We start from the raw sequence: 12,519 nt of genomic DNA, 5'->3' as shown, positions 1-12,519 counted from the left end.
AAAAATTTAGAATATTAGAGATAGAGAGCGATCTTGTATGTTTAGTTATTTATTGAACACTTTTCAAGTCTGTTGGACAAAATAGTTTCTCAATGCTAATTAAATTTCTTTACTTGCTGTTCAGCTTCTACCTCTTCTCCCCATGCAAAAAGCTTTGTCATTTTTTAATGTGATAATGTGTTAAATGCAAATTGCTGTTACCATACCATGAGAAAAAGATAAACCAGACAAATGTTTAACATGCTTTTGTCAATTTTTAGTAGGAATTTCAGGAGCAGAGGTATTATGAGTCATTTTTGACTTGAAATATTCACTCTGCTTCTTCTCTGTGCAGATGCTGCCAGACCTGCCTTTATTTTATATCAGCACAGTTATTGTACTGGGCTTTCTCTTGCAAGCAGTTGCAAATATTAATGTTTACCAGGGTTATTTAGTCAGCATCTGAAACTTAATATGGAATTTCACTTAGTCATTTTTCAAGCTGTCTTCAATTTAAAGCATGCTTACCAATTAATTTATTTAGAATCCAGGTGACCGGTGTTATTTGTTTATCTAGATCCCCAAATACCTTGAAAAGTAGATTTGAAATTTCATAATGTTTTAGGGTAACAAGTAGGATTTCAGGTAAAGAACTTATATTTTATATTTACATTCACATCAAGTTTCAGTCTCTTTAAATAGATCTATTCTTTTATGTATAGGTATGTTGGACGTGACCCTTCAGCAGCCCCTGCCACAGGTAATAAGAACACTCACCTCACAGAGCTGCAGGACATGTTGGACACATCTTTCAATCTTCAAGCTTTTGGGGGCATGGCATTTTAGATTGAATGAAACCAATCTTTATGAACACACAGTTGGCTGTCATTCCAGAGAAATGCTCTTCTTAAACTGCTGGCAAATACTGCCCAAACAATCTGTTCATTTCTCATGTTTTCCCCATCACTATCATTTATGACATCAATAAGGTCTTATGTATGTTTTTCTCTTGGATGGTTTTGCAAGTAAACTGCATATTTTAAACTTTTTTTTAACACAGTAATGTTTAACTAAAATACAAACATGAAAGTTGAGTGTGAGAAGACAAAAATATACTGCTCAGTCATTTTATGCATTATGATCAATTCTGTTCAGGCAAGATATTAAAAAATGTATTGAGAGATTTATTCAGTTTTCCTCTCTATGATTTTGCAAGGCACACACTTTTGTGGTACTGAATGAAATAAAGTATTGTAATACAACTGCTCTGTTTTCTTGAGAAATACAGTACATTTAGTTATACTTGTAATTAAGAAAGAAAAAAGATACCATATATAGATGATTCATGATGAACAAAAATCAATTACAGTAGCTCGTTCCTCACTAAATGCCAACACAGGGACAGTGGAAAACACTCAGTGAATCACAATTAGAACCTTTGTCAGTACATAATGAGAGGCACTGACTTGATGTTTAATCCTATAGGTTACTAGCTTTTGTTATTGATTTTGTTAATCTACAAACAAAAGAAATATTTTCTCCTGAGAGAGGTGGGAGTTTATTGGAAAAATAGAGCATGATAATTTAAGGATTTTTTCAGTAGAAGACTTTTTTTTATCCCACACCATGTCCCACCTCTCAACCACCCCAGTCAGCCAGGAAGTAAATTAGGACCATGCAGTAAACTTTCAGAATTTAGCTTTCACTCGTAGAAATGTATGTTGAGACAACATATTACTGTCTTAAATTGTGAATTACAGTATTTATTCTGCAAGTGACATTTATCTCATCTATAATAAAATCAAAAATATTCAAGATCATCTTTGCTTGGAAGAAATTCAGTATTAGATTTTTCACCAGCCACCATTCTATTTAAATATATTTTTCAGATCAAACTGTTTGAATGAGCTTTTGTCCTGTAGAGAAAAATCAAAATAGCAATAGAAAACGGCTGCACATTTAGGGAAAATTTCTGCCGGTTTTACCAATGAGGCACTGATTATCTTTCATTAATATACAAAGGGCTTGTATACCCTTGAGTTTAGAAGACTGAGAGGGGATCTGATTGAGACGTATAAGATTATGAAAGGATTGGACACTCTGGCAGCAGGAAACACGTTTCCGCTGATGGGTGAGTGCCGAACCAGAGGACATAGCTTAAAAATAGGGGTAGACCATTTAGGACAGAGATGAGGAGAAACGTCTTCATCCAAAGAGTGGTGACTGTGTGGAATGCTCTGCCCCAGAGGGCAGTGGAGGCCCAGTCTCTGGATTCATTTAAGAAAGAGTTGGATAGAGCTCTCAAAGATAGTGGAATCAAGGGTTATGGAGATAAGGCAGGAACAGGATACTGATTCGGAATTATCAGCCATGATCATATTGAATGGTGGTGCAGGCTCGAAGGGCTGAATGGCCTACTCCTGCACCTATTGTCTATTGTCTAAAACACTTTAGACATGTATTTAAACATGGTGGAATCATTCAATATTATTCAGTAAAGGCAACTGTAAGATTTCTAAGTTCATTAGAACATACTTGAACTCTTATGTTTTGAGATTCAAACCAAATTGAAGTTCAAGAAGTTCCTGAATGTGCATCATTTTTCTTATTATTGAGGTTAATTGGTGACTGTTGAACTGTGACAATATTGTGGCTTTAAGAGGTGTATTTTGTCCTGGGTATTTTTTCATGGAGAGGGGTTGAGACAGATCTGCTCAAAGCCAATAAAGTAAATAGCTTTTGAGGTCTTGGATTTTTTAACAGTTTTTTTTAAAGTGATAGACATTGTTTACTTGGACTTTAGTAAAGTGTTTGACACAGTTCTGCATGGTAGACTGATTAGTCAAAGTGGATCACATGAGCTTCAGGGTGAGTTTGTCAATTAGATATAAAATTGACATACCAGCAGAAGACAGAGAGTGATGATGGTGGGTTGTTTTTCAGACTGGAGGCCTGTGATCGGCAGTGTTCCACAGGGATTGGTGCTAGGTCCACCTTTGTTTGTCATATATATCAGTGATATAGGTGAGAATTTAGAAAGCATTGTTAGTAAGTTTGCAGATGGCACCATGATTAGTGGCATAGTTGGCAGTGAAGAAGGTTATCTAAGATTGTAAAGAGATCTTGATCAATTCGCTCAATGGGCTGAGGAGAGGCAAATGAAATTTAATTTGAATAAATGTGAGGCATTGCATTTTGGTAAAAGAAACAAAGGCAAGACTTGACCTGGGAGGTTCAGGTACATAATTCTTTTGACGCTTGCATCAAATATAGATAAGGTGGTTAAGAAGGCCTTTAGCATGTTTGCCTTCATTGCTCAGAGCCTTGAGAATAGGAGTTGGAGCGTTATGTTGAGGTTGATAGAATGTTGGTGAGGCCTCTTCTTGAGTAGTGTCCAATTCTGGTCTCCCCATTTTAGGAAGGATATTATTAAGGTAGAGGAGGTTCAGAAGAGATTTACCAGAATGTTGCCAGGAATGGAGGGTTTGAGTTATAAGGATAGGCGAAATAAGCTGGGACTTTTTTCACTGGAGCATAAGAGGTTGAGAAGGGACCCTGTAGAGATTTATAAAATAATGAGGTGGACTGATAACATGAATAGCAGCTTTCCTTTCCCTAGGATGAGGAATTTCAAGTGTAGGAGGCATATTTTTAAGTTGAGTGGAGAAAGATTTAAAAAAGATATAAGGGGCAATCATTTTGCCCAGAAGACTAGTTCACAAGTGGGATGAACTTCCAGAGCAAGTGATGGATGTGGGAACAGTTACAACATATAAAGACATTTAGTTAAGTACATGAATAAGTAAGATTTGAAGGGATATGGGTCAAGTACAGACAGGTGGGACTAGATTAATTTGGAATTGTGGTCAGCATGGATCAGTTAGCCCGAAGGGTCTGTTTCTGTGCTGTATGACTCTGTGACTCTATAACAATAAGAGCAGCCTGAATGGGTAGGGTAAAGCTTGCACAGAAGCAGGATTTTTAGTTTTAGCTTTCAGCAGTTGCTGGGGTCTTGAAGTTGGATGTGGAAGCTCTTAGTCCCCTCTCTGTTATAGCTAAAATCTGGGGTTCTCTTCCTGCTGCCAGAATTGCATGTCAGGCAATCTATTTTACTGAATTTGCCTTTGCCATGGTTCTGTTTATGGGATGTTACTATATTGGAACATTGGACTACTATATTAATTAGTAGTAGTTAATATATACGTTATTTTGCTGAGCATTTCAATAAAGTTACAGTTAAGCCAATTCATATCTTTTATTTTTATTTTGTCTGTATTTTAACAGTATAAAAATAAAATGTGTTTTTCTTAAAGTCAGAAGTTTGACCAATTGAATTACATCTGGAATGCAACACCTTACACAACTTTAAAATAAGAAAAACTTAGGGTCTAGATTATCTTCTTAATGTATTTTGAGGGTCTAGTCCACAACAAACTGGTAGCTCTTTTGGGATCAAAATCTCTAACTCCAGGTTGGGTTTAGAATCTTTCGACTCAAAAGCAGTGAGTGGTGAGTGTTGGTTTTTTTTTATTTCGGATGTTATATTCACTTGGTTTAAGTAAGGTGTGCCTTATGTAATAATGTATTTTTCAGTTACTAAGAGTTTCCTGGAGATGGAAGAAGTCACTTCAGGTATTTTACAGAAAGTGAGCAAACAAAGTTTTTGGAATTGGCAGACAAGTTGGAGTTGGGGTTACTCTTGTCTGTATGAAAAGGGGTGGTAATTACAGCAATAGCGCGACATTTACGATTGCTGGAAATGCCATCGGAATCATTGGAAATGGCTAAAATTCAATTGCAAATGCAGTAGCTTGAAAATGAAATAAAACAGTTAGAATTATGATTGAAAACAGTAGAAAAGGAGAAATAGAGAATAGCTGCAGCAGAGGAGAAGGAAAAGGAATGAATAGCCCTGGCAGAACAAAAGGAAAAGGAAAGGAAGGCCCTAGCAGAAGAAAGCTAGCAAGAGAGAGTATTTGAACTTTCCAAGTTGGAAATGAAAACTTAAAATGGAGGAGCCTAGTTGCTGAAAACCTTAATGCAAAGCCTCTTCCAAGGATGCCCACCTTGAAGAAGTTCTCCTCCTCCCTCCATAAGGATCTCAGTGAGTGTATCTCCCACTGCAACCCCCACCCCAGGTCATCTCCTCTGCTCTGAAGCTCTTCAACCACGTCCTGAAGCAGACCTCGCTATTACCTGTCCATCTTCCCACCTATCCGCTGCACCCCCCCATCAACCTAATACTATTACCCTCCATCTGCATCTACCTATTGCCTTCCCAGCTACCTTACCCACCCAGCCGAACCTCACCCTTATGTTTATCTCTCAGCCCCCTTCCCACTCCATATTCCTGATGAAGGGCTTATGCCCGAAACGTTGTCTGTCCTGCTCCTCAGATGCTGCCTAACCTGCTGTGCTTTTCCAGTGCCATACTTTTCAACTCTGACTCTCTAGCATCTGCAGTCCTCATTTTCTCCTAAAAAGGGAGAGATAGAGGTGACAGGTCAGAGTAGTAATGAGGACAATAATAGAGAGCAATCTTATCCTTCCATATGCCTGGTGGGGATCCATTTAAATATGTCCAAGCATTGCCTAAGTTCAACGAAAAAGATGTAGAAGCCTTTTTCATTTCATTTGAAAAAGTAGCTAAACAAATAAATGGCCAGTGACCATGTGGATATTATTGATCCAAATGAAGTTGGTAGGTAGTTTTGGTGAGGTATTTGCCTCACTGTCAGAGGAGGAATCTGGGAGTATGATGAGGTGAAAAAAGCCATCTTAAGGGCATATGAGCTAGTACCAGAAGCCTGCTGGCAGCATTTGAGGAATCTAAGAATGGACGCTGGTCAAACGTACATGGAGTTTAAACGGATCAAACAAAGTAATTTTGATAGGTGGATAAGGGCATTGAAAATACATCAAATAAATGATGCTCTTACAGAGATGATTACTTTGGAGGAATTCAAAAATTTACTTTCTGAAGTAGTGAAAACTCCTGTGGGAGGGCAGAGAGTTAAGATTACAAGATTACCAATGAAAATGGCAGATGATTATGAGTTGGTTCATAAATCAAAGTTTGGCTTCCAACATCAATTTCAATCTGAGGGATAGAAATTGGGGAAAAGAGAAATCCTCAGGTGGTAAGGGAAAAGGAGATCTCACTGCAGATAGTAAAAATAGTTTACCACAGAGTAAAACAGAAACCCATGAGGAGAAAAGAGATATAAAAAAGGCCTAGGTGTTTTCACCATAATGAAGTAGGTCACTGTGTTGATGGTTTAGAAAAAGCACTAGGAAGATGGATGTGAGAAAGCTGGATATGCCAGTGAGGTTTGCTGAAGTGGTTACGGAAAAAAAGCACAGTGGAAGCTAAAAATCTGCAAAAGAATGTACAACCTGGTCAGGGATTGATTGAGAAGAAATGCCAGATCTCTTAAAAGAATTTACTTGCATGGGTATGGTTTAGTCAGGAGAAGTGAGTAAAAAAATTAAGATTTTAAGAGCTATGGCAACAAGTCAACCTTTGGTGACTGATGAGGAGATATGTAATTCAGAAGGAGTGTTGGCCGCAAAGGTGATAATATGTGGAATTCATGGTGAGAAGAGCAGTGTTCCGTGATATAAAGTGAGTTAGAGAGTCTGATGTGAAGTGGTGGTAGGAGTAATAGAAAAATTCTCAGTTCTGGAAATACAGTTTATCCTTGATAATGACACAGCTGGATCAAAGGTAGGAGTGGTGCCTATTGTGGCTGAAAGGCCAGTGGAAAATCAGACAACTGAGGTCTTACAGGGATTTTTCCTTACTGTGTGGTAACAAAGTCACAAAACCACAAGTGGAAACAGGAGGAGAAATCAAAGAAATTGAAGTTCAATTATCAGAAACTATATTTGATCAAATGGTTGAGAAAAAAAGGACAAAGGTAAGTGGAGGACAAAGTGGATATTTTTAGTTCAGGGAAATTAACTTAATTGCACAGGAAGATGAAAAATTTAAGTAGTTGTATCAAAGAGCATACACAGAAGAATCTGTGTGTATCCCAGAATGGCACTATCTTAAAAATGAAGTCTTGATGAGGAAATGGAGACCATCACATACTCAGGCAGATGAGAAATGGGCAGAAATTCATCAGGTTATATTACAGGTTGACTATAGAAATGAGATGTTGTGGGTAGCACATGAATTACCAGTAGGAGGTCTTGGGGAATAAGGAAAACTCTAATAAAAAAAAGATAATTTTTATTGGTCTGAATTGTATAAGGATGTAGTTAATTTTGCTAGACATGTCATGTGTGTCGGTTAATTGGAAAACCTCAGGTAGTGATAAAGCCAGCACTCTTAATACCCATTCTTGCATTTGAGGAACCTTTTACAAGAGTCTTCATTGATTATGTAGGACCCCCACCGAAAGCAGAAAGTGGGAATCAGTATTTATTGACCATATTGTATGTGTCCACTAGATTTCCAGAGGCCATTCCACTATGCAGTATCATAGCTAAAAGGATTGTAAACAAGTTAATCCTTTTTTTAAATAGATACGGACTACCGACAGAAATACAATCAGATGATGGGTAAAATTTTACATCAAAATTATTCATGTAAGTTGTGGATAGCTTAGGAATAAAACAATTAAAATCTGTTGTGTACCATCCAGACTTGCAGGGACCATTCGAATGGTGGCATCAAACTTTAAAGACTATGTTGAGGGCTTATAGTCAAGACTATCTAGAGGGTTGGGATAAAGGAAATCCATATGTATGTTTTGCAATTAGCGATGCACCTAATAAATCAACTAAATTCAGTCTACTTGAATTAGTTTTTGGGTATGAGGTGAGAGGACCACTGAAATTAATTAAGGAGAAATTGATGAATCAGAGTTCAGAGACCATATATTTATAATATGTGTCAAATTTTAGGGAAAGGTTATTTATAATGGATAGCATTTGAAAGTAGCACAGCATATAATGAAACAGGAACCAGATGAGAAATCAAAAATTCATAATTTTGCTAGTGGAGTTAAAGTTCAGTGTTACTCCCAGCGGTAGGTAAACTTTTAAAGGCAAGCTTTAGTGGGCCTTATCAAATTGAAAAGAAATTGAGTGAGGTGAATTATTTGATAAGAACGCCAGATATAAAGAAATCTCACAGAGTGTGTCATCTAAATATGCTGAAAAGGTATTTTTATAGGGAAGGAAGGCAGAAGGATAATGTATTACTGGTTACAACGCAGAGTGAAGAACCAAGTTTAGATTATACTGAATTGGACATTCCTCAAATTAAATTGGACAATGAGGAAGTTCTCAAAAATTGGGATAAAATATTGAATTACCTTCCAGAAGAAAGTCAAAATGACCCAAAAAGGTTATTATAATCACATGAGATATGTGGGAATAAGTTGGTAATTCCTAATCTGATTATACATGATGTAGATATAGGAAATGCTGTTCCAAGCAACATCATTATAGACTTAATCTCTAAAGTTGGTACAGGTTCAAACAGAAATTGAACATATGTTCAAACACAATATAATCAAAGTGAGTTGCAGCGAATGGAGCTCACCCATCGTAATGATTACAAAACCAGATTATACCCAATAATTATGTGTGGACTATTGCAGAGTCAATGCAGTTGCAAAACCTGATTCATATCCTATTCCACATTTGGAAAACTGTGTTGAGAAGGTGGGACAAGCAACTTTCAAAGTTGGACTTACTCAGAGGATACTGGCAGGTACCTTTATCCAAAAGAATGAAGACAATTTCAGCTTTTGTACCACTGAGGGGACTGTAGCAGTTTAAAGCCATGCCATTCAGTACAAAAACTGCACTAGCCACATTTCAAAGACCACCCAAAAAGTCATTTCACGATTACCAAATTGTGTGTGTATATCTGGTGAATTTTAGTCACGCATGGAAGAAACATTTGGAGCGACTATCAGAATTGTTCAATCGCCTTTGGGAGGTGGGCTTGGGATAACCCTGGCTAAGAGAGAGTTTGCAAAAGCCCAAGTCACATTCCTGGGCCATGTGATCAGACATGGACAAATGGCTCCACAGGATGTGACCACAAAGGTCATTGGGGAGTTTCCCAAACCATTGACAAAGAGCGAAGTACTACAATTCCTGGGATTGAGTAGTTTTTATTGGAAATTTTTATTGAATTTTAGCAATGTAGTTGCTCCATTAATGGACTTGTACGAGTATAGAAAATTTCAGTGGATGCTGGGCTGTCAAGGCATTTGTCAGCCTGAAAGCTGTGTTAACTACTACCCTAGTGTTAGCTCCACCTAATTACGTAAAACCATTCGAGGTGTATTGATGCAAGTGGCATGGGTGTCAATGCTGTTCTCCTTCAAGAAGATGAAAATAAAAAGACCTATTGGGTACTTTTCCAGAAAATTGAATAATTACCACCAGAAGGATTAAGAAGGAGACCTTAAGTTTAGCATTGGTGTTGCAACATTCCAACACTTATGTTGCGAGTAATGTGTTTGAGACAATTTTATATTCTGACCATAGCCCCTTCCAAGTTTTTAAGGATAAAAATTCCAGACTGTTCAGGTAGAGCTTTTTATTTTAGCCATTCAAATTATACACTTAGGAGGACAAGAGAATGCAATTGCCGATGCGTTGTTGCAACTTTGATTAAGAAAGACGGAGCTGTTAGGTGGAGAGTAAAAAACCAAACTAAAATGGACTGTTGTAGTGAATGCTTGCATGCCTAGAATCAATGCAATGTTGATATATTATAGTGTACTAATTGCATTAGGCTAAAGGTTTTAAAAAGTGAAGCCATCTTTCTACATTGATGGTTCATGTTTTTAAGCATGGAGGTGTGACAATACTATATTATTTTGTCCTGGGTTTTTGTAATGAAGAAAAGTTGAGACAGAGGTGTCGAGCAATCTGCTCAAAGTGAATAAAGTAGACAGCTTGTGAGGCCTTGGGTTACCTTTTTTACGACTAGGGGAAAGTGAGGACAATAGATGCTGGAGATCAGAGTTGAAATGTGTGGTGCAGGGAACGCATAGCAGGTCAGGCAGCATCCAAGGAACAGGAGAATCAACATTTCAGGCATAAGCCCTTCATCAGGAATGTGGGGGTGGGAAGGGGGCTGAGAGATAAATGGGAGAGGGTGGGGTTGGGGGAAGGTAGTTTGGGGGAAGGCGATCCAAGTTTAACCTAACTCGATGGAATAAGAAAAATAAAAAAGTAGGGTCTAGTTAGGCCTTCCAAGCTACCTTGCCCCATTTCCCCACCCCCCCCACCCCAGACCCCACTCTCAGCCCCAACACATTCCTGATGAAGGGCTTATGCCTGAAACGTCAACTCTCCTGCTCCTCCAATGCTGCCTGACCTACTATGCTTTTGCAGCGCCACACTTTTCAACTTTTTTTTAACATTGGAACAATAGAAGCAGCCTGAATGTATCAGTCAAGCTCCCACAGAATGAGGATTTTTTAGTTTTAACTTTCAGCAGTTGCTGGGACCTTGAAGCTGGATGTAGAAGCTCTTATTCCCCTCTCTGTTACAGCTAACAGTCGGGATTCTCTTCCTGCTGTTAGAATTGCTTCTGAACCAATCTATTTTACTGAATATGCCTTTGCCAAAGCTGCATTTATACGATGTTACAATATTGTGGCAGTTAATTAGTGGTTATATATATTATTTTGTTAAGCATTTCGATAGAGTTACAGTTAAGCCAATTTTTTCTTTTTTTAAATTTTGTATTTTAACTGTAGAAATAAAGTGTGTTTTGCTTAAAGTCAAGTAGTTTGACCAATCAAATTGTAACTGGAATGCAACGCGTTACACGTACCTTTAAAATAAGAAAATGTTAGGGTCTAGACTATCTTCTTAATATTAGTGAGTTTTGAGAAGATTTGTAGCTCAGGTTGAGGTTCTGGATGTAAGTTTGCTCGCAGAGCTAGATGGTTCGTTTTCAGATGTTTTGTCACCGTACTAAGTAACATCATCAGTGAGCCTCCAGTGAAGCTCAGTGAGCAAACTTACATCCAGATCTTCTTAATTTATTTTAAGGGAGTTTGATCTGATCCATAACACAGCAGAAAGTATAACTTACTTTCACATCCAGAGTTCACTTCTATTTTACTGCAATGGTCTCAACTTCTAATGACGTGGAGGTGCCGGTGTTGGACTGCGGTGGGCAAAATTAGAAGTCACACAACACCAGGTTATAGTCCAACAGGTGTATTTGGAAGTACTGGCTTTCAGAGCGCTGCTCCTTCATCAGGTAACTACTTTGGCAGGATCATAAGACACAGAATTTCTAGCAAAAGATCACAGTGTCATGCAATTAAAACAATTACATTCAATTTATCATTTAATTGCATGACACTGTGATCTTTTGGCAGAAATTCTGTGTCTTATGATCCTGCCCCACTAGTTAGCTGAGTGCTCTGAAAGCTCATACTTCCAAATAAACCTGTTGGATTATAACCTGGTGTTGTGTAAGTTTTAACTTTGTCAACTTCTAATGTCACCCTTGACTAACATTGACTGTCATCAAAACATAAAATCATTGTTTTCTGTTTGAATTATCATGGAGCGCTTATCAAAATGAGGTGCTTTATCTCACAGAGGGTCAAAAACATCTTTATGCAGAGCTATCCAATCTCCTTAATGTGAAGCTTCCTTTTAGTGCAACGCAGCAATGTTCGCTGATTAAATGGAGTTAGTGCATTTGTAAAATTAGCACTTAAGTCATGTCAATTTATATTCTTTATCACAAATTTAATGCAAAATGAAGTGTGGTAAAAGGACATTATGATATTCATCCTGTTTGCTGATTTTCACAAAATGTAAGTTGATGCAAGTACAAAATTATTAAGAGTGAAAAGGTAGAGGGTAATCACGTGTTGACTCACCAAAGTAGAAATGACAAATGCTGAAGAATAGATGGCCAAATCTACATGTCAGAGTCAAAGGAACAACTGATGAGGAATTATTCACAACAGATTCAGAGTGTCATGCAAAACTTATATTATAATTTCCTGAGTGCAAGGAACTTTGATAATTTTAGTATTCTTGCAGTTGTTGCTTACATACTGTGTTGTTTACAGTTCAATCTTTCAGCTGTCACATCTACTTATGTCGAGCTGTTAATCAATTTTCTTTTTCCTCATTAGTTAAGTACCAAAAATCCATTTTCTCCTTTCCAGTTGATTACTTTAAAATTTCGTTATGTACCGGCCCTTATCACAGTCATCTTTTTTATTAACCCACAATGCTGCACATAGCTAACATTTGAGAACACAAAGTGAGGTTCAGCCATGAGAGCCCCTCCAATCTGAAATTCATCACAGACTGCAGGATTTTTTTTTATAACCTAGTACAGAAACTTTAAAATAAAACATATCTGTTTCCCACAACTATAAACAGTTCACTATCTGGACTCAGATTATACCATGCCCCATTTTTTCACACTCTTTCTGGTTTTAGAATTCTATCAGGCTTTATCCACACTTTTAGAGGCCTGATGTAAACAAAATGTACACATGCAGAAAGTCCTTTGGTATAAAA

General features: G+C 37.5%; 1 protein-coding gene across 2 annotated transcripts in view; it reads left to right on the top strand.

Moving 5' to 3' along the window:
- The window catches only part of ogdhl (oxoglutarate dehydrogenase L), a 98,830-nt gene extending 97,589 nt beyond the window's left edge, over positions 1-1,241 (top strand). For both annotated transcript variants that reach the window (XM_043679035.1, XM_043679033.1), the window contains exon 23: positions 702-1,241. In XM_043679035.1, coding sequence (XP_043534970.1) covers positions 702-825 — 124 coding nt within the window. In that variant the 3' untranslated portion in view covers positions 826-1,241. The remainder of the gene's footprint in view (positions 1-701) is intronic.
- The last annotated feature ends 11,278 nt before the right edge of the window (positions 1,242-12,519 follow it).

The sequence above is a fragment of the Chiloscyllium plagiosum genome, chromosome 38 (genome assembly GCF_004010195.1).
Source record: "Chiloscyllium plagiosum isolate BGI_BamShark_2017 chromosome 38, ASM401019v2, whole genome shotgun sequence".
Lineage (NCBI taxonomy): Eukaryota > Metazoa > Chordata > Chondrichthyes > Orectolobiformes > Hemiscylliidae > Chiloscyllium > Chiloscyllium plagiosum.
Note: the sequence above shows the minus strand (reverse complement) of the source record. Positions and strands in the feature narration are given on the sequence as shown.